This window comes from Silurus meridionalis, chromosome 15 (genome assembly GCF_014805685.1).
Source record: "Silurus meridionalis isolate SWU-2019-XX chromosome 15, ASM1480568v1, whole genome shotgun sequence".
NCBI lineage: Eukaryota > Metazoa > Chordata > Actinopteri > Siluriformes > Siluridae > Silurus > Silurus meridionalis.
In genome coordinates this window covers 14,889,509-14,912,460 of record NC_060898.1, presented here as the reverse complement: position 1 = coordinate 14,912,460, position 22,952 = coordinate 14,889,509, and the positions used below count along the sequence as shown (strand labels likewise).

Here is a 22,952-nt window from a genome sequence, read left to right as displayed (position 1 = left end):
GTGAACATGTCAAAACTGGTCCAAAGTGTCAAAATTTTGCATGAGCACCATTGGTATCTAGCACTGCATTAATCCTCCTGAACATTTTTAGAGTAGATTAGATTAGATTCAGCTTTATAGTCATTGTGCAGGGTACATGCTGGATCCTCTTCCACTCCTCTATAATGATATTACATGTTATACACATGGCACTTCTTCCCACTTGAGGATCCCTACAGGTGCTCAATAGGGTTTAGGTCTGAAGACATACTTGGCCTCTCAAATCTCCTTTCCCCACAGAAAAACACTGGAGCTCATTCTGAGTGATCATCGGTCTTCCCCTCTCCGTTAAATTTAGCCGGGTGGCGCGCTTTACGAAGAGTCCTGGTGGTTCCAAACTTCTTCCGTTTAGGAATAATGGAGGCCACTGGGCTTATTGAGAATTTCAATGCTGCAGAAGTTTTTCTGTACCAGATATGTGCCTCGATACAATCTTGTCTCGGAGATCTACAGAAAAGTTAAAAAAGTAGAAAAGTTAAAAAAGTAAAGCAATGTGAATACTTTCTGGATGCTACGACGGTGTATTAGGGTCACTCTGGGGAATTTTATTTTTTTAACTCAAAATTTATGAGAAAAACCAGAAGATTACAAGAAAAAACTCAAATTTACGAAAAATAAAAAGGTTGAAAAAAGAACTGGAAGGGTTGTGGCAGGAAATTAACAAGTTTAAAACTTTGAATTTTCAAGTTATAAGTTGTAATTTTCAAGTTTAAAACAGAATATTGGAAGAAACCAACACAAGTTTGCATGAAGTTTTAAACTCAGAAATTTCCAGTATGATGATCTGGTAATTCTGTGCTAAAATAGCATTTCCTTGTTGCTAAATCCAAGGGAAAATGTAAGGCATAATGCAAAACAAGTGATGTCTTCCCAACCTTGCAAAGTGTATATTTTCTTCCTTGATAGAAATCAAAACCCCAGATTTTTGAGTTTTAAACACAAAACTTTCAAGTATTTTCGAGTTTTAAACTCGGAAATTCCCTGCCCCTCCCCTTCCAGTTCTTTTTTTTTTTTTATCCTATAGTGGCCCCAATATACCATCATAGGATGCACTGTATATAAGATGTTGAGGTTTTCCATCTTAATACCTGAAAGTGACGAGGATGGACAGAATTAGAAACAAGTTTATTAGAGGGACAGCGCATGTAGGACGTTTTGGAGACAAGGACGTTTTCTTCCACCAGGAAGAAGGGAAAGAGGAAGACCAAAAAGGAGGTTTATAAATGTGGTGAGGGAAGACATGCAGGTAGTTGGGTTGAAAGAGGCAGATGTAGAGGACAGGGGGTTATGGAGACGGACGATCCGCTGTGGCGACCCCTAATGGGAGAAGCTGAAAGAAGAAGAAGAAGAAGAAGAAGAAGAAGAAGAAGAAGAAGAAGAAGGATGCACTGTATATATATATAAAGAGAAAAAAAAAAGTGAAAACCTAAACATTTTAGCAAAGGAATAACATGAATCCCATGTATATTTTCCTGTTGAATGTGGACAATTGAATTGAAAATTGTTATATTGAGGATCGAATAAAGCATCTATTATAACTTCATTGTGCTGTCATGGCAATAGCATGGACAACTATGGACAACACTTTATATCAGGTTCCACATAAAATTAAACACATTTGGGATGAACTTCTAGGGACAAATTTAGGATTTTAAAATGCATATTCTGCTATTTGTGACAATGTCAATTAAACACTCTTGACAAATCAATATTTATTAAAATTGTGTTACCCTAATATTAGTAATGTATAGAAATAGATACATGCTCATCATTGTTTAATATTTGTTGCATTCATTAAAAGGCTTAACTTCTCTAACAATACAAATTATACAGAAGTAAAAAAGGAACATGAATACCAATTCTGATGTGTGTAAGGATATTATCAGCTAAAGGAATTATATTAAAAGAGATTTACATTTTGTATTGTCTATTTCTAATTAAAAAGTATGCATTCTATTTGGATTGATTAAGATTGCTAAGAAATGAAGGTTATTATTTTTGGCAGAAAAAGCTGCATGTATAAAAGTATAATTCAGTACAGTACAGTTTGTGTGTAGGGCTAGTACAGGGTCACTGTGTACTTGCTGCATATGAAGGAATGTTAGCATGACCATCCACGCCTCTGTCTTCAATAATGGATAAGGCATCCTCATGTCATCCTAAACCATGGCTGTATTCCTGTAGCCAGAAATGAGGATCGGTAAATAATTTACACTATATCAGCTAATGAAGTCTATATTGGCTTATACTCAGCTTCACCCAGCGTGTCTAGACTGACTGATGCACTTTTTGGACTTTCTTTTTTGCTTTTCAAATTGGATTTCCGGCAGTGAAGATATAAGCATCATGTCATGATGATACAGGGACTGTCTCATTTCTCTCTACCTATTTTCATACTTCCTCTTCTGCAAGGTAAGAGGCCACAAAGACATCTAGTTCACTGAAAGTGTAGACTTTGGTCACAACTAATGTCCAGATAAACAATATAATACAATATACCATTATCATAGAATTAGAAAATAAGATACAATTTCTTTCTACAAGAAAGTTGTCATTTAAAACTTATAGCTAATTATTTTAAATCTTCAGTTGTTCTTAATATAGATAATAACCTTTGCAAATGTATACCCTTTGGCAAATATTGTGGAATGTAATAGAATATTATTACTTATTATAGAAAAAAATATTCATTCCGCTGTGTAGTGTAGAACAGAGGTGATACAAATACTGAAGTTCTTTAGTCAAGTAAATGCAATTATTACTCTGAATAGCTTGTCTTATAAATTCTTCACTGAACTTAATGTTGAAAAGAGTAAACTCTTTTATTTAATATAAACCTACATGTAAAAGACTGATTCACAAAAGAAAAAACACGCTGGTCTTACATTATACACTGTTTTAATTCATTGATGGTAAATTAATGTTTTTATCCTAAATCTCACAATTTTAGCTAGCATCATAACGAGCCTAGCTAAATGCAAATAGTTAGCTGTCATAATACAATCTCCAGTAATAAATACAAAGCGTGCATAGAAGCAAATATAATATTTTGCAAATAGCAACATTTTCATTAGAGCTCATTGAATTTCATTAGATTAGATCCATACCTTACGTTTAATTCATGTATGTGTATATACATATAGGTATATTTGTAAGAAATTGCAATCAGAAGCTGTCTAATGCTAAACTTTCATTTTATGATTAGAAATATACAATTACATAGAAATGTAGTAATGTTAGAAAATTTATGTTATAGTGCTATACTAAAAAAATATATTTTGAAATATTTGAAATGTTATATGCACTGTGTAAAAGAGTACTAAATAGTAGAAACAGGTTTTTACCTGACAATGACAGCAGACTATGTTGACATAGCTAGCTACATTCCCTTATCGCCTCATTTTCTCTCTGACTAAACCTGCATAATAATTTATTGAACGATATTTATTCATGGCCACAGACTAGAATAGCTACCACTGAGACGAAGCGATGGAAATAAGGATACTTCTTCATTGAGAGCCACAGTAAATGTGTACCTCATATGTCAAGAGACTGTTGTGGTAATTAAGGAATTGAATATTATGAGATTTAATGCAAAAAAATATTCTGAAGATGAGAGGACAGGGAATCTGAAGCAGCTGCAAGCACACTTTTTAATAGCAAAAACAGTGCACAGAACATTTACTAGAGTTAATAAGTGGCACTCCACGTGGAAAGCCTGAAAGAACCTTCTGTTAATTCTTAAAAAAGTCCTTAACTAAAGTGGATTTGCAGCCAAGTATTATAAATTTAATTTGTTTGTTAGTTTGTCCAATTACTTTTTTTGTGAGTCATACACTGTTTACCCAATAAACTGAAGGTCTGTACTTTGTGCTCATATTCCCTATTTATTTGCATGTCGATCATTCCAGTACACCGTGTAGACATTCTAATGGACCTGACTGTGTGTGTGTGTGTGTGTGTGTGTGTGTGTGTGTGTGTGTGTGTGTGTGTGTGCGTGTGTGTACATTTTGTTCCACCCATTCTGTAATTCTTTGTTTGTGTTTCCTCTTAAATCCATGTTTGTCCTTAGGCTTGGAGATCACAGACCCTGGGCAAGTAGTGTACAAAGAAGACAGAATCAGCAGAGTAGTGGAACATGAAGTAGTCCTGAAATGTGGCCCAACCCTCCCTGATGTCTATATCTGGAGCTTCACCAAACCAGGCACCGAGACGATTCGAGCCATTGTGTATAACTTTGGCAAGGGTCCAAAACTACAGCAACTAGCCAAGGACTTGGGTGACCTAAACATCACTAACACTGCCTCTCTGTACATAGAAAAACTCCTTTTAGCAGCAGAGGGCTTATACACCTGCCAGGCTCTGTATGACACTCCTGAAGGAGCCAAACTTTACTACTACTACTTATATCTGCGTGTTTTAGGTTTGTAACATTCTAGTTTACCAACAAAGTGTATTTTTGTGTGAAAGTATGAAACAACGTACATAGTACATTGGACACTTTTAGTATATAAAAATATATTTTATTTATATGTTTAATACTCTTACAACACAACAAACTAGACTATTTTATGTTGCATTAAATGAATTCAACTCAACTTTTAAAACTCATGACTTTTCCATGACTTCACTTATAGTACCAGTCTCCAAACCATACATTGTGCAAAGTGGCTTTACTGCGGTTGAAGGTTTGTCATTTTGGATGCACTGCAGTCTGGAGAATGGCACAGAACCCATACAATATATTTGGGAGCAGGGGAACAGCAGTGGGCAGGTCAGCAAATTGGCTGAAAGCAACAGCAGTCTGATTAACATGACTTTGGTTACCCGCAATCACACTGGTTGGTTTAAGTGCCTGGCCAGGAATGAGGTCAATGAGCAGAGCAGTGACCAGATCTGGCTAGATGTTTTATGTGAGTTCTAAACTTTATATTATACAAAATGACATTTTAATGTGATACAACCTTTACAAAAGTACAATGTATTACTTCTAATTTCTAACTTATCTTCAATACAACAATATATTACTGTATATAGGACATAGTAGATTTAGCTCATTTTAGAGTAAATGGGAATATAAGAAGAATGTGCGTGAGTGGCCACTGACCTGCTTTGTAAAAATATTTTAACCATTCTTATTATGCATTTAGATGGACCAGATCTTCCTCAGATCGATGGCACAGCATATTCTAAAACGTCTCAAGAATATTCAGTCCTAGAAAAAAGAAACATTTCCCTCATGTGTCAAGCTTCCTCTAAACCTCCCAGCCAGTACATGTGGTTCTACAACAACTCAGAGATCTACTCTGGACAACAACTTACCATCACCAACATCCTACGTGTTGACTCTGGTTACTATTCCTGCATGGCCCAGAACTCTTACCTGAACACCCACTCTAAAAATACTATCACTCTCACCATCTACTGTGAGTTCTACTACATGCATTCATGTGTATAAAGATTTTTTTTATTTTTTGTGAAGCTTTTGTGTCTTTTTATTGCGTGTAACATGGTATGGCTTTGATTTAGACCTTTGCCTACACTAACAATCTCAAAGGTACACTTAAAAAAAAAATCTTCAGTCTTCAGAAATCGGTATTGCTAGTGCCAAAAAAATCTAGGTTTCTGCTAAAGGAACTAGAAGGAAAAGACAGAGCAGATGCAACTTTTTAACATATAGTCCATATATACTGTATATTGTGATGTGTCTACATCACCAATATACATACATGTTTATATTTAAACTGGAGTCGTCTGTATCTGTTGGGAACTCAATGGTTAAGGCATTGACCTCTGTATCTGAAGGTCACAAAATCCCAGCACCTTGATCAAGGGCCTTAACCTTAACCTTAACTGCTCTGTTGTAAGTTGCTCTGGATAAGGGTGTCTGCCAAGGCTGTAAATCTAACTCTATTTACACAGACATACTGTATTTACAGTATAATACACATTTCTGCTGATCAAGTTCCATGCCTTTTTAAGCAGTAGTCTTCTTCCCCCAGACCCCCCAGATGGTGTGCCAACATGTTCCATCTTTCCAGTGAACAACTACACTGACCTGGCCCTCTTCTGCTCTTGGGAGGGGGGCAATCCTCCAGCAACTCTCAAATGGACTCCATATGTGAATGGTGAGAATGGAGTGAGTGCCGCTAATGTCACTCAGATTCAACCTGGTCTATACTCTGCTAACAACTCTGTGTACACCTGCTATGGCTCACATGTTGCACTAAACTTCACTCAGACATGCAGCACCAGGACATGTAAGTATGAGGTGCATTGGTTTATTTCCATTACTTAAATAAAGAATATAGACCACTGAATAGTGTGATCATAAAAGAAAAGTGATACAAAAAGAAAATGTCAGCAAACAAAAATCATCCCTGAATCAATGGTCAGGAAAAAAAAAATATTATAGTATAAATGTACAATATATTTCCACAAGTATTGGGTCACCTGGTCATAAGTACGGTATGTGATTTTTGAGCATTGCATTCCACATTTAGGCCCAATTTGCTTTTATAATGTCCTCCACTCTTCTGGAAAGATATTCCACTAGATTTTGGAGTGTGCTTATGAATATTTATGTTCATCAGCCACAAGGTTATTACAAAAGGTAGGTACTGGTGTAGTTGAGAAGACCTGAGGTGCAGTCAGCGTTCCAATTCATCCCAAAGGTGTTCAGTACGGATGAGATTAGAGCTCTATAGCAGGCCACCCAAGCTCTTCATCTTCAAAGCATGTAAACTATATTTATATTCCAGATTACAAAATTGTATATTGTAGTCCTATACAATTAAGCACCTCTAGGATTGTGGTAACAGTTTGGAAAAGAATCACATAAAGCAGGAAAGGTCAGGAGACCCAGTAATTTTGGAAATAGAGTGTATGTAATATGTATGTATAAAAAAACAAAAACAAAAAAACTATATATATACATACACATACAACATACTGGTCATCAACTAACTTAGTTAACTGAAAACCAAAAAAAAAAACAAATCTTTTTGTTTCTAGGTATTTTTGTGTACAGTTAATCTAGCTTCTACTATGCCAACAGACACTTCCCTCAACATTCTGATTATCAAATCACAGGGATTATCAACAAACTTTCTAACTATGTTTGATGTTTTATAGGGATACCATTTGGTGAACCCCAGTGTTCTGCAAATTCTACCCATGGTAATAGGTACCTGATGTTGTCCTGTTCGTGGGAAGGTGGATTCCCTAACGCTCTGCTATGGTGGACTTCCATTAATGGAGAAATGCAGGGTATCTCTAAGGAAGCCACAATTGTTTGGAACCTAAATGCAAGTGCTATGTTCAATGGCAAAATCTTTGTGTGTCATGCCAAACATCCACTGATTAAAGAAAGCAAGCAATGTGCGATCAAATTAGGTAAGACTTGTCCAACATGAGTATTTTACTGACATTGTGGTTTACACCTAAAGTATATATTTCTTTCATTTAGAGATACCAGTGTTGATGACTCAGCGCAATGCGGTTTCAGTGTATGAGGGCAATGATGTTCAGCTCACCTGTATTCTGAGCAAAAACTACCCTTCAGTCACAGAGATCACCTGGTATAATAACTCAAAGCAGGATGTAATTCAGAAAACCCAGAAGTATATCCTGCAGAAAGATGGTATCTGGTTCAACCTGACAGTGAGGGATACAGACAGCAAGATGGACAGTGGACAGTATTGGTGTTCAGCTGCTAATGCTGTTGGAAGAGCAGAGATTCCCATCTTACTTCTGGTGATGAGTGAGTGGTTTGCAATATTGTATTAGATGGTTTATTCATGGGCTGATTTGTTATACTTGTCCATCAGGGTGCCATTTTGGTTATTCATTTCTAAGACATCCATTGTCCTTCATGTCTATAGAGGTGTGAATTTTGGGTATCATGTTACGGTTTTCCGTGTGTTTCTGATCGGTTATATCAGCACCTGTTTTCACTTCAGCTATCAAATAAGGTCAGTGACTGAATGCTAATCTTTATCTTATTCAGGATACCCATTGCCTCCGAATGTAACAATCAGTAAGCTCATATACAGTGGACATCAGAGAACAGATGTTAACATGGAATGGCTAGTTCAGATGGATGCTAACCTCACTGGTTTCTTTATCGAGTATCAGAGGCTACCTTTCCCTGTAGGGAGGAGTGATATTGACCCTCTTTGGCAAAAACTGACAGACACTCTGGAGCCCAGCACCCGTAGTTTCCAGATCACTAATCTAGATCCGAACAGCAAATATGCATTCCGTGTAACAGCTGTGAATCACCAAACCATTGGAAATCCTGCAGAGGTCATGAGCCCAGGTATGAACTGATATGTTAAAACCTGATGAAAAATTATGGTTCATCAGTAACTACATAAGCAGCATTTTTTTTATTTTACAGTGTCAGTTCCAGTTTCTAAACCGTACATTATGCTGAGTAATTTGTCACCACTAGAAGGTGCATCAGTGTGGATACGTTGTGGTCTGGAGAATGGTACATATCCTATTTACTACTCTTGGGAACAAGAGAGCCGCAGTGGGATGGTGACCGTTTTGGCTGAGAGCAACAGCAATCTAATTAACATCACCTGGGTGACACGTAACCATACCGGCTGGTTCAGGTGTTTGGCCAGGAATGAGGTCAATCAGCAGCGCAGTGACCGGATCTGGTTGGATGTAATTTGTGAGTGAGATCTGTACAGAACATCTATTCTATTCCACTATTTAATTCAAGTCATTTCAAAATGTTATGATGATGTATATATTTTTTATACTAGTTTATTACTTTTAGATGGTCCTGACATTCCTCAGATAAATGCCACTGCCTACACTGTCACAGATATAGAATTCTCAGTCCTTGAAAAAAAGAATGTCTCCCTCATGTGTCAAGCCTCCTCTAACCCTCCTAGTCAGTATGTCTGGCTCTACAACAACTCCCAGGTCTACACTGGACCCCAGCTTGTATTTACCAAGATTACCAGAATGTATTCAGGAAACTATACCTGTCTGGCACAGAATACATACCTAAACACTTTCTCCAGGAAAACAATCCCACTCATCGTTTATTGTGAGTGCAACTAAACACTATTTATTTATTTCTTCTTATATAATTGCTACACTATCTGTTAGAAGTTGCCTGGGAAGCAAATTTAACTCAACACTGTTTGTTTTATTTTCACAACCTAGTGTTTTGTGATACTACTTTTTTCAAGCGCACCCATCTTTCCCATGTTTTGTTATTTCAGATCCACCAGATGGCTTTCCATCATGTAGCATGTCTCCAGCCAATAATTATTCTGATCTGGCTCTCTTCTGTTCCTGGGATGGAGGTTACCCTCCAGCTACCTTGAGCTGGAGTCCATATGTCAATGGGAATGAAGACAAAAGAGAGGTTATCATTAATATTACTCGGATACAGCCAGGATCTGATACAGCTAACAATTCAGCATTCATGTGCTATGGCTCTCATGTTGCACTAAACAGCACCCAAACCTGTAGCACCAGGACATGTAAGTGAAGGGTCTATATTTACAAGGTGATTCTGTATGAGTCTACTATATGATTTCTAATATTTTGACATAAGTGAGTTTAATAATGACTCGAGATTTAAGGTTTGTGAACTAAAACATCACATAATCAGATAAATCTTCTAAAATCTGACTGGTTTTCATACAAATATAATGTACGTTTTAGGGCTGCCCTATGGAGAACCCAGATGTTATGCGAATTCCAGTCATAATAATGAGTACCTGATACTTTCCTGCTCCTGGAATGGTGGATTCCCTAGGGCGGTGCTATGGTGGGTGTCCAGTTCAGGTGACATGCAGGGCCGATCTGAGGACATCAGCACCCTGGCCCTGCATTCTACTGCTAACTACAGTGGCAAATCATTTTTTTGTCATGCCAAGCATCCACTAGCTAAAGAAAGCAAGCAATGTAGTTTAAAAATGGGTAAGATCTGTTTATCTCTGTGCTCAAAATTGTTATTAATTCAAAAATAGTTATCATTCTATTAACTCTTAGCACGGTTAAACTCTTGAATCTAATTAGTCAGAATGTGTTGATTAATTTCAGGGAATCTGACAGTAGTTTTACAACAAGGGAAATTCTAGGTTTATAAAAATTTTCTAATTTTAATACATTATATTTTCTATTTAACAATTATGGAGGGAGTCTCCAGCATCAGCTGTTTTTTGCTGTCATAAATAATAACACAAAGCAACTTGTATCATGTAATGTAAAAATATCACATTTAAGTATATATTTTTAATTGTTAACTTTGCACATTTCTGAGGAATAAACATAATACAAAATACTTTATGACATGCTGTTATTAACATACATAAATAAATAAAGGGTGTTGGACAAAAAAATAAAGGGTGTTATTGTACATAGGCTGCATAGCACAACATCATTGCATAACTATAAGTGGCTCTGGATAAAAGCTTTTGCGGTTAATGTACATGATTAATTCTGAACAACAACAGGCTCTGGGTGTCTTGTTCCTGGGTGTATTATCCTTTATATACCGTATAAAACTGATACAGTACACTGTTGTAGACTTTTTAAGATATATCTATTCTATAAACCTTGAATTATCCACGAGTCAGCAGATGACTGATTCTATCTGGTTTTGATATAATATACAATATCTTTAAATCCACTCTAAGGTTTGCACTATATTTTCAATTTGTTCATCATTCGACTTGAGATATTTCATATTCTTCTCGCTTCCAGAGGCACCAGTTTTGATGACTCAGCGCAGTGTGGTTTCGGTCTTTGAAGGCACTGATGCTCTACTATCTTGCACGCTGAGTAAAAACTACCCAGTGGTCACAGAGATCACCTGGTACAACAATATGAAGCAAAAAGTGGGGGATTATGACAGGAAATACAGCATACAGCAAGCTGATGGATGGTCCTTAACAGTTCGACAGACAGATGGCATGGTGGACAGTGGACAGTACTGGTGCTCTGCTACAAATGCTGTTGGAGCAGCAGAGATCCCAATCATGTTGCTGGTGATAAGTGAGTGATCTCCAGTTTAAAGTATAGTTCAAGAGATATGGGTTTAAAGGCTTTGACAAAGCTCAGACACTAATCATATATTCATTTATTCATAGCTTTTTACCTGTTCATGCTTGCAGTGGATTTAAATCCTATTTCAGGAAGACAAGGCATTACTGTAGCTGGGAATACATCCTGGATGAGACACATACAAGCATTTTCACATTTTTTCACATTTTTTTTAAAAGTACAAAACAAAAATAGCACAGCTATGAAGGTAATCCAGTTAGGCAATGACTTCATAGGGCTTAGATAGCTGACCAATATCCCAATACTCTAATAGTCTAATTTAGTTTTTGTGAAAATCATTTACCAGGTAGTATTGGTACCTACCAATCCAGTGTCTGTGGTTCAATCCTTAACTTCAGTTGCTGTCTGTGGAGAGCTCTGTATAATTTATTTTTTTTGTCAATCAATGTTACCTCAGAGTTTCTGATTTCTGCTTACAATATGATGGACTGGCTACTGGCTAAATTGTCTGTGGTGGAAATATGTGAAGCTTTATGATAAACTGGTGGCACATTCAGGGAGTATGTCTGCCTTAAGCCCATGGTTTACAGGATAGGCTGTTGATCTTTCACTACAGTCCTAAGCAGAATGCAAAAGAAAAGTGATTATTCTATATGAATGAAACTCAGAATTCATATAATAGACAAAACAGTGAAACCTGTTACAGTTACTTAAATTAAAAGTCTAATGTTCAACAAGATTAATGACGTATGTACTGTATGGACCAGGTTATAAAAATGTTTTTTATCTCTTACAGTGCCAGTTTCCAAACCCACCATGCTGCTGAGTGACTCTTCGCCAGCGGAAGGCACATCATTGTTGATGCGCTGCATTGTGGAAAAGGGCACAGAACCTATTACCTACACATGGGAGCAGGAGAGCCAGGCTGGGCTGACCACAACACTGGCTAAAGAAAATAGCAGTTTGGTCAGTGTAACACGGGTTTCCCGTAACCTCACTGGCTGGTTCAGGTGTCTGGCTAGGAATGAGGTCAATCAGCAGCGCAGTGACCGGATCTGGTTAAATGTCTTATGTGAGTGAGAACTGTTTTTGTACTTTTAAGAAGTCTTTGCTAAGAAGTTTGCTGATGTTGTAAATTATCACCTATGTATCTAGAACAGGGTGCCACATTTGTTTTAGGTAAGTAGGTAGGTAGGTAGGTAGGTAGGTAGGTAGGTAGGTAGGTAGAGCAAATTAATATAAAGGCAATGGAAGTGCAGAAGCTGTTGAGTGATTACAATAAATAAGTAAAAAGTCTCTGGGTAGTGTAATGTGCAAAAGTTGATAAGCAAGTTCACAGGTTGCATGCCAGTTCACACCTGATGTGAAGAGGACAGAACCAAAAATCTATTTGGTAGTGATGGGTTTTAATTGCCCTATTTTACCCACTAGTGGAATTGAAGTGATTAGCTTTTTCCAGATCCTTCAATTCAATTCTTTCTATCTGAAAAATATTCTTATTTCCTTTATTTTTTATTTTATTATAATAAGCATGAGGTTTTTATATTTCAACATTTGTTGTAACTGCAAAAATGTATTTTTTTACCTGTTCTATTAATATATTGTTTTCTATATATATAGGTCTTCAGCCCACTATGAGCACATAGGTGTGGCTACACTGCTGTTTAATAATTGTATTTCCCTTTTGAGCTCCTTTTTAAAGTTGTTTAATATAATTTATCACTTCTTGTCATATTGGAAAACAGAACATGCCCATGGTGTAAAAAAAAAAAAAAAAAAAGATCTCTGTGTCCTGCAGTTTTGAATTATTCATTCATTTGGTTAATTTAATTACTACCTGTGTCTCATCGATCAAAACAAGACAAACTGTATAAAATGTAATGGTTATAAGGCAAAACAAACAGGTGCAAAAACAGCAGTTATCCAAATTAGATAAGCAAATCTTTTGCATCAAAATGCCGAGCTCTAAGGCTCTTGAATGCAGTGGTTGAGGGTTGAATATGATTTAGCACAGTCTTTAGCAAGTAGAGAAAAAGGTTAGCTTTAAGACATTTCACAGTCTCATCTTATTGACAGTTTTTCTTTCTCATGCCATTTTCACACCTTGAGCTTATACCTTAAAGAAGGTTCTTATAATTGAATACAATTTTAGGGTGAGTGCATGCACTGCAGGGACAAAGGAATGCCATTGCTATGCGTTGCTAGGGAACGTTAACTGTTGTAGATTGTACATGACCTTGAGCTCCCAGGAAATGGTGGTTGAAAGAAGAGTATTTTTGCTTATGCTTTGCGTATACATGCTTATGTACACCTCTGTTTGGAAGCTCTATCCAAAGGAGATATAATTGTACAAGCAAGTACACTATATAAACCAGCATTAAAGCTTTTCTACATTCATGTGATATGGGTATCTTGTGTTTAGTTGGTCCAGACTTACCTCAAATTGACGTCACAGCCTACTCAGTAACAGATTACGGATACACAGCTCTGGAAAATGGCAACGTCTCCCTTGTGTGTCAAGCCTCCTCTAACCCTCCCAGTCAGTACATCTGGTTTTACAACAACACCCAGGTCTACACTGGTCCACAGCTCACCATCACCAAGATTCTCAGAATGCAAGCAGGCTATTATGCCTGTCTGGCCCAGAATACTAATCTCAACACCCGCTCTAAGAAAACCGTCACTCTCGCTGTCTACTGTGAGTCCTCATATTTTACTTTATAAATACATGCTGATATATAACTTGATAGCAACTTCTATGCTGAGTGTTGTGCCTTAGTATCTTGCCTTTACTTCTATAGCTGGTCCATTTGCTGATATTGCCTGCTTCCAGTGAATAACACAAATCTGCAGTGAAATGATAATATTCTGACAACAGAAATGAACACAAGCCAACATTAACTAAATTGGCCATATATTTAAAATATATTGCAAACTACTGTATTTTTTATAGCATTTCTTTGCAAACAGAAGCTATCTTTCTGAATATAATGACTTTAGCTTTCTGCATGCAAAGGTAATAAACACATAGAGTCAGAAGAGCATACTGCACAGTATCATGCATAGGTCATATCAGAACATCTTATTCTATAACAGCTACCCTTAAAAATGTATACATACCTTACAATAGAAATGAAGACAACCTTACACATAACTACAAAGGGAGCCATTGCGTAAGTGTTTCTACTTTGTCTCTACGTTGTATGCTGTAAAATACTAAACATGGCATTAAATACCATACTACTTATATATATTAAGTACTGTATGTGTGTATTATTTAAATTATCAGTCATCATTTGTGTTGCTCAGTCATAATTGATTGTCAAGCTTGTGTTACTAATGAGATTTTAGACATCCCATCTTATATTTTTATCAGTCATCACTGCATATGATATGTTATATAACCATTTACCAGAGGTGGAAAAAGTAATTTAATATTGTACTTAAGTAAAAGTACTGTTACTTAAATTTTCCTCAAGTACAAGTAAAGTGAGCGCACGCACTGAAGAGCTTCGATTGGATTGGCCTTTGGCTTTCAGCTGGGTCTGCATTACTGGCGTCTGTCTTGTCTGTCTCCATCTTTCTTTCTTCTAAATTTAGCACGTTTGTTTTCCGCTCATCAATCAATAATTGAAGTAGTTTTATTTTTAGTACTTTAATAAGTAGTGCACAAAAAAAATACTCAATTACAGTAATGTGAATAAATGTAATTTGTTACTTTCCACCTCTGTTGTTTACTTAATTTATTGTCTTAACCATGTCTTAATGCCCTGTAGAAAGATCGATCTCACCTATAATGTTGCACTTCTTTGAATTAGTATCATTGTGATGTCTTTGCCTAGAAAAAAACATATGATCTGACCTTCTTAGCCTTACATTACTTAGCATCACCTTTCTTCCCCTGTTTAGCCACAGTAAATTAGTGCTAATTGTCCAGGATCTTGTGTCACAGAGGTCATTTTCCCAACAGATCCACCAGATGGTGCTCCATCATGTTCCATATTCCCAATAAATAATTACACTGATCTGGCTCTTGTTTGTTCCTGGGTGGGTGGATATCCATCACCGAATCTAAACTGGAGTCCATATATGATCGGAGACAATCTACAGGGTCCAGCTAACATTACCCGGATTCAGCCAGGGTCAGAGACTTTGAACAACTCTGTTTTTACGTGCTATGGAACTCATATCGCCCTAAAAGTTCCCCAGAGTTGCAGCACCAGGACATGTGAGTATGGTGTATGGTATGTGTAAATGTGAGTTGTATGTGTGTGTAAAACATGTTGTGTTTTTCAGGGCTGCCTAATGGAGAACCCCAGTGTTTTGCATATGTGACTCGTAATAACGAGTACTTGATGCTGTCCTGCTCCTGGGAGGGTGGTGTCCCTCGGGCATTGCTGTGGTGGGTGTCCAGTTCCGGCAACATGCAGGGAACATCAGAGGAGAACTCCAACATCCTGGTTCTACGCTCCAGCGCCAACTACAGCGGCAAAGCCTTCATTTGTCATGCCAAACATCCACTTTTTAAAGACAGCAAGCAGTGTGTGTTAAAATTAGGTAAGAGTTTATTTGAGATACTCTTTGCTTAAGTGTCAGTTTAAGTCAAGGGTAGAATGGCAACGTTTTCTAGTTCAACTCCTGAATTTAAACTTTTCAGATAATTATAAAAACTGGGTTTTTATATGCTCTGGAAATGGAAAAACCAATGACAAATCTACAGTATGAATTGACCGTGGTGAATTTAACATAAAATGTCTTAAGATATCAGATTACTTTTACAGCAAACCACAGTGGCAAAAACTTCATATGCTGTTCCATCATCCATCAGCAGGCAACAAGCATTTATTCTTGATGTAGTTGCTGTGTGATTCACTTTAGCTTGAAGAAAACACAATTTAATATGCTTAGTGAGCTGAATGGTAATAAAAGGAAAGGAAATACCAGTATGAAATGCAGAAAATTTTTTTATGGTGTCAGAGGACATTGCGTGTCAACTTTACATTGATCTGTCTTTCAGAGGCACCAGTTTTGATGACTCAGCGCAGTGTGGTTTCAGTGTATGAGGGCAATGAGGCCCAGCTGACTTGCATCCTGAGCAAGAATTATCCTGCAGTGACAGAAGTCACCTGGTACAATAACTTAAAACGGAATGTTGGTGAAACGCCAAAAAAATATATCCTTGAGCAAGCTGCCACCTGGTTTAACCTGACCGTCAGGGAGACAGATAGCATGGTGGACAGTGGACAGTACTGGTGTTCTGCTACTAATGCAGTTGGAGGAGCAGAGATTCCTGTCTCGCTCGTGGTAAAAAGTGAGTAAAGCAAAAGTAAAACCTCAAGTGTTTTTACTTGTTTAATATTCTACCACCTGTTGTTGATTTGCAGTGAGTAGCCTGTCAGAAGCCATACCGTTAAGCATGCAATAAATCATTTTGATCATCTTTCTCTCTGAATCAATACCATATGCATCCAATTGTTACTTTTAGTAAAATCATAAACAACAGTGCATTGTGTACTGTTATGGGCTTGCAGCCTATTAAGTCAGTCAGGCCATGTGTGCCCACAATATCCTCCCTCCAGCCTGATTTAGGATGAACTGGTTATAGAAGGTGGTATATGTTTGGTAGATTATTGACCAAATTATTAACTTTTGGCTTTAACCAAGAATATATATGTATTTAACATTAAAAAATTAAATTAAGCAACCTGAAGGCCCACCGAGACCATACAAAAAGTTGCTTCCCATTCAGTGAGGGTTCCCCTTATAAATAACCTCTAAAACCACAAGTGGCATTAATAAAGAAATGTACCTGGATATTACATGTTTGAGACAAAAACAGGCTCATATTTTGTATAGCTGTTTCAGACATTTTAGACAGGCTCTTACACACTGATATTTCCCCAGCTGATTTACTCCCATATGTTTCTGATTCAGGATACCCTATGCCTCCAAATGTAACCATCACTAAGATCACTTATAGCAGCCAGCAGAGGACAGATGTCATGCTGGAGTGGTTAATACAGAGTAATGGAGACCTTACTGGGTTCTTCATTGAGCTTCAGAGGCTCCCTGTAGGCAAAAGTGAAGTTGCTCCTCTTTGGCAGAAAGTGGTAGTAGATCTGGATCCAAGCACTAGGAGTTACCAAATAACCAACCTGGACCCAAGAGGAAAATATGCATTCCGTGTGACTGCTGTCAATCACCGAACCACTGGCCATACATCAGAGGTCAAGAGCCCAGGTGAAATATAACTTTTGTCATATAGAGTAAGGATGTTTCAGACTTTTCAGTTTTCCATACACCAACTTTGTACTAGATGTATCAAATTTCACCAGAACCTGCTACCATGGTGATCATCTTTTCTTTTTTTATTCTTCTACTGACATTTTGAGTGCATGTGCCTGTTATTTTCGCTTTCAGTCAGCCAGCCAGTCATTTTTTCATCCCAAAATGCCCCCTTTCTTTCCTCAAGTACTCAATCCTTCGAAAAGTGGAAGTTAAATATGGTTCAGCATTCACTGAGAACCACTTTTAGATAAAGAAGAAAAGGAAAAATTTTGTGTACCCCTGTAAGACTAAAACTAAATCCAGTCTGCATTGTACACAGTTTACACTGCTATTATGTTTTCTAGCAAACCCACCCTTCAAAGCTTATCCTGCTGTTATTGGAGCAGCAATTGGAGGAATGCTTCTGGCAGCATTAACAACAGTTCTAGTCTTCATTTACATGCTGAGAAATCGCAACAACCATCCTCGTGAGTGCCACAAGTGTGACACAGCTGTACATGTTAAATCAATTGTTATTGTACATTGTATTGATTATGTATTGTATTGATGCATAAGCCACATTAATATGTTTCTCATACTTTATCAGGTCTCCATAGCATAATATTTGGCAAGTAAGTCTACATAATGCACTTGTTTTATAAATAAATATACTAATAATCATGCTTGGTGTGTGTTATGATCTGTGCTTAGTGCTTTAAATATTTGTATTTCTTTTAACAAATAACCTGATTTAAATGAATGTGACTGCGACAAGGCGGGAAATTAATCCCTGAATATTGCCAATGAGCATGTTTTGTCTTGTGAGCTTAATCTCTCGTTTAATTTCAGCCTCAACCAAATACCCTGTGAATCTTTCTTGCCAAACAAACAACTAGTGTACCGTATATTTTCCTATCTGTTTTTGTATTTATTTTGAACTATTAGCTGTTCACATGCATAGAGTACATGTAGATTTCATATACATGATACAGTATGTTATCTAAAGTACAGTCATAGTTTTAAAAAGTCATTTTTGCCAATGTAGCATACTGTACATTGATAGAGATGTGTTTATGCATTTATTTATAGGCATAACAGCCAGTCAAGGGAAAACATCAGCCTCCCTGAGGATGAGGTTGTTGCAGAGGGAAAGGGACACACTGAAGACACTAATTTCTCAAGTCCAAATTCCATTAAGCAACATAACTAGGCATGCGTTGACCTTACCTTTTTTATCTCATAGCAGACACTGTCATTTGATTTTTTTAATTATTTTTTTACTTTATTTACCATTATATTATTGTTACTATTTTTTTCTGATAGAGATAAACAACACATTGAATTTGTAATCACGACAAGAATTCTTTATATTCTATCATTTATGTCTTTATGTTATATCAAATTAATCTTTAAATTATTTTTCAGGACATTGTGCAGTGCCTGTTTGGAAACCCCTAGTTTTTTATGGTTTTTGAGAGACACATTTACATTTATGGAATTTGTCAGACACCCTTATCCAGAGAAACTTACATTTATCTCATTCATACAACTGAGCAGCTATGGGTTAAGGGCTTTGCTCAAAGGCCCAGGAGTAGCAGCTTGGTGTGTCTGTGATTTTATCTCATGGCCTTCTTATTCAAAGTCCACAACCTTAACCACTAAGCTACCATCTCCACATGCATTCATGTTCCTTTTGTTTATATGCAACTATTATTAATTTTAATCATACAACCACCTTGGTAATAACAGTAGGTTTTGGTTGGAATGCATGTACGTATGTCACATTCCACCTAACAAGTTTCTGTTTTTATTTGGAGAACATGTTAATGTATCATATACATGTAGGTTAAATGTAGCTCAAATGTTAAAAGGAATTCTGAAGGAACATGGCTATAATTCCATAATTCATAACCATGCAATTCTGTCTAGACTGCAGCTAATTGTAACCAACTTCACCATACAACAAGCCAATGCTCAGAAGCATACATTTAAGCTCTGTAATTGTTCTATAGAGAGCAAACACTCGGCTGGAGTTTTATCTATCATGGATTGGGCTGCCCAGGTACTGCACCTCAATCCTATTGAACTGCTCTGAGATGAACTGGATCACAGGATAAAAAAGAAAAATCCAGCCATTTAACATCTATAAAAAACATGGCAAAATATTTCAGTTGAATGTTTGAAACTAACTGTCTTGATGCCAATAGTCTGTAAAGCTGTTGGACTTTTGAATGAAAATAAAGTTTCACATCTATACACATATATTTGTTTTGTCAAAGTAACTTTTAGTTATCTTACTTAGTTTGCTGTATATAAAAATAAGGAACATGTATGTGCCTCACAAAAATGAACTTTTGCCAGGCAGTATATGGCGTCCTAAAATAGCCAGACGCCTCTTCTCCTTCCCCCTCTTACAAGAACTGAGCTAATCACCACAACCATCACATTACAGATCCACAGATAAGAAGCAAATTAAGTGGGATTTTTTTTGGTCACATTTGACACACACCTTTTTATTACTGGAGGAAAATATATAACTATGGGGAAGCAGGATATTTAAAATGTCAGCAGTGCCATCTGTCGCACATTAAACAGAGATTTTATTTCCAAGGGAAGTAGATTAGATTTACAGTTTTTACAAACTTTCAATTAGAGTTCTACATCATTTGCCTCCAGCTGTTTTCAATTGTATTTGAATTAGTAAGAACATTAATTTCTATTTTATTTAAAGATTTTTAAAAACCACTAAAATTACCAGTTACTGTCGTGTTCAAGGAACCAAAAATCTTTTTTTACTTGTACTTTTTCTGAAGATGACTGCTATTAATAAAAATACTTTTCTCTTTGAGTGTGCTTTGGTTTGTCACTTTTTTTTTCTTACCTGAAAATAGACCAAATTTAGTTGTAAGATGTAATATTCTACACTATATAGGCTATACAGGCTAGTTTACAAAGCTAACGACAGCAGGACAGAAGGCAACAAGAAGTATGGGGCAAACGTGGATGAGACAGAAGGAGTCAGCGATGTAAACATGACTGAGAACAGACATTTCTAATCACCTGATCATCACCTTTTCTCTGCTTGTGTTCTATATGGTAGTTGTTCAACCTGGATACATTCATTACTTACCAACCTTTTACATTCTTTTGTATTAATATATTAATATGATGTAAGGTCCAGTCACCAGTGTGACACGTAAAGTCTATTTTTTTACTTAAGTACATGTCAGAGCCCAAACTTCTTTACTTTAACTTGAGTGAAAAAGTGTAGTCAGTCCTTCAACAGAGTCTTTTAAAACATAAGTATCTGTGATTTTGCCATCACTGTTTATTATGGCTAAAACGTTTCAATTATCATTTTGTTCACAAAAAAACTTGCTTAATCAACTCAGTTTATGTGAAAAGACTCTAATGTTACTCTTAGAACAGCAATTGAATGATATTATTAAGCCAAAAAATGAGCAATATTTAACAAATTATATATTATACAAATTATCATCAGCCCAAAACCTTCTTTTCAGCTACTTACAGAAAATTACGCAAAAAAGGCCAAGGGTGTTTGAGTCAGGAGTTTCTTTTATCATTTATTCCTCTCAAATATTCCGCATGCTGTTGAAACTGTATGTTTGTGTTAAGTAGATACCACCAAGTGGCAATCAATGCAAGGTCAAAAAAAGAGTGCACGCTGATTTATGGCTCGCTGTGTGTTGACCAGAGAAGTTTTTATCCACTCATAAAAAAAGGAACAACCAATTTCAGAAAATGTAATACATAAAAAGCTACTGAAATAGAGTAACAAATTCGATATACTTTAAACCTGTCCACCACTGGGTATTGAGGTAAAGTGAGTAGTCCTGAAGTACAGTCAGTTTTTACAGTCAATTTATCCGAAATGTGTTCAGTAGGATTGATTTCAGAGCCCTATAGGAGGCCACTTTAGATCTTCCACTCCAAACAATGCAAACCATATCTTCAAGGAGCTGGCTTTGTGCACAAGAACAGTGTCATGCTGGAACAGGTTCAGGTGTCCTAGTTAAGTGAAGGGAAAATTCAATGGTACCACATCCAAAGACATTCTAGAAAATGTCTAGAATTCTAGAATGTCTAGAATTCACAAAATTCTAGTGTGCCTTCAATTTGGTTTTACCAGTTTGGGGAAGAACAACATATGGCAGGTGTCACAATACTGTTGTCTATAAGACCACAAGACTGTCCAACAGAATTTAACTATTTAGATTCTTACGAAATCCACCTTGAGATATATCTATTATTGACTGATGAGCTGGTGAATAACAGATAGCATATGCAAAATGCATATGAATACCTGCATATTAGACTATATTTTGTGACTATTAATGCCATGATTCATAATGTCTCATGACACCTATACTCAGTGACAATTTATTCTTAGTATATTCCAGTGTCACACTGACAAAATAAAATATTATAATTATAAAATTACATGCTTTCAGCTTAAAATATAAGCTGTCCTTAAAGATGTCAGAATACTTTATTTATTCTTAAATAAAAGTATGTAAAATTATACAGTAGTTTTGTATAGAACATTTATGAGATCCCCAGATAAACAAGTTGAAAATCATTAATGGTTCCTCTGTTTAACCATTTTTTTCTGGTGAATGTAGAATAAGACTCTTTTGTTACAGAGAACTAGTGGAACCACACAAGTAAAATATAACTGCTTGCCAACTGCTAATTTCCATGTAAGCATAATAAACTTCTGCAAATCAGCCAGCAATTTTTAAGTCAGCAGAACAACAAATAAATTGGAACCCTTTAGCTTTTTACATTTGTCAGACTGCCCTATTCAGAGTGGTTTACAATTACCTCATTTATATAACTGAGCATTTGAGTAATAAGGACGCTTGGTGATGGGATTTGAACTTCTAATAATCTCATTAGAAATCCAACATCTTAACCACATCAGTATACTTGCAGTTATCTAATCAGCTAAAACTGGACAGCACTGAAAAAGGACCATATAATTTCCAGTCTGATTCAGATTATTATTCCTGGCTGACAGCAGTGGAATCCAATGCGGCTCTTGTAGCCTGTCCACCTTAAGGTTCAATGTTTTGTCCATGCTGAAATTTTCTGTTCAGCATGGCTGCAAAAAGATCCAATCTAGCCACTTTTCTCTGGCCTCTCATTTCCATTCACAGAACATTCCCTAGGCCATTTTTGTGTAAACTCTCCAGAATGTTACGTGTGAAATTGAGAGATTGTGCTTAAATTACTATGTATCAGCCCATCAGATAACAATTTCCATGCCATGATTGAAACAACAGACACATTTTCCCCCTTTATAATGATAATTTGTGCAGCTGTACAGATGTTCCTAACAATGTGGATGGTAAGTGTATGTTTACACAGACATATGTTACATATGTTTTTTTTTTGATGATACTGTCTGATCTGTTTAAGGGCAGGTCAGATTAAAGGACTAAAGCAGTGCTGCATCTCTTAAGGTAGATAATTTTACAATAATATATTTGTAAAATTAAATGTCAGATATGAAAAATTTTTTTTTTTTGTTATATTTACTGTCTGTTATTTTTTGGTGTAGGAAAATAAAAGTAGACTAGCTACTA

At 36.4% G+C, this 22,952-nt stretch overlaps 1 protein-coding gene across 1 annotated transcript; it reads left to right on the top strand.

Annotated features, from left to right (window-relative positions):
- The first annotated feature begins 2,393 nt into the window (after nucleotides 1–2,393).
- Nucleotides 2,394–19,603, top strand: LOC124398236 (hemicentin-1-like). Its single transcript, XM_046868323.1, has 22 exons — nucleotides 2,394–2,451; nucleotides 4,112–4,462; nucleotides 4,677–4,952; nucleotides 5,190–5,465; nucleotides 6,042–6,299; nucleotides 7,174–7,434; nucleotides 7,508–7,801; nucleotides 8,048–8,359; nucleotides 8,441–8,722; nucleotides 8,831–9,106; nucleotides 9,285–9,548; nucleotides 9,733–9,990; nucleotides 10,777–11,067; nucleotides 11,873–12,148; nucleotides 13,499–13,774; nucleotides 15,047–15,304; nucleotides 15,373–15,633; nucleotides 16,094–16,387; nucleotides 17,011–17,316; nucleotides 17,709–17,831; nucleotides 18,442–18,553; nucleotides 18,769–19,603. The coding sequence occupies exons 1-22, from the start codon at nucleotides 2,394–2,396 to the stop codon at nucleotides 19,058–19,060; spliced, it is 5,655 nt and encodes a 1,884-aa protein (XP_046724279.1). The 3' UTR covers nucleotides 19,061–19,603.
- The last annotated feature ends 3,349 nt before the right edge of the window (nucleotides 19,604–22,952 follow it).

Excerpts from the sequence above, each read along its gene's own strand:
- LOC124398236 (XM_046868323.1), top strand. The coding sequence starts at position 2,394 with ATGATACAGGGACTGTCTCATTTCTCTCTACCTATTTTCATACTTCCT. Across the intron at positions 9,549-9,732 it reads AACCTGTAGCACCAGGACAT|GGCTGCCCTATGGAGAACCC; the intron begins GTAAGTGAAGGG and ends TGTACGTTTTAG. Across the intron at positions 18,554-18,768 it reads CCATTAAGCAACATAACTAG|GACATTGTGCAGTGCCTGTT; the intron begins GCATGCGTTGAC and ends ATTATTTTTCAG.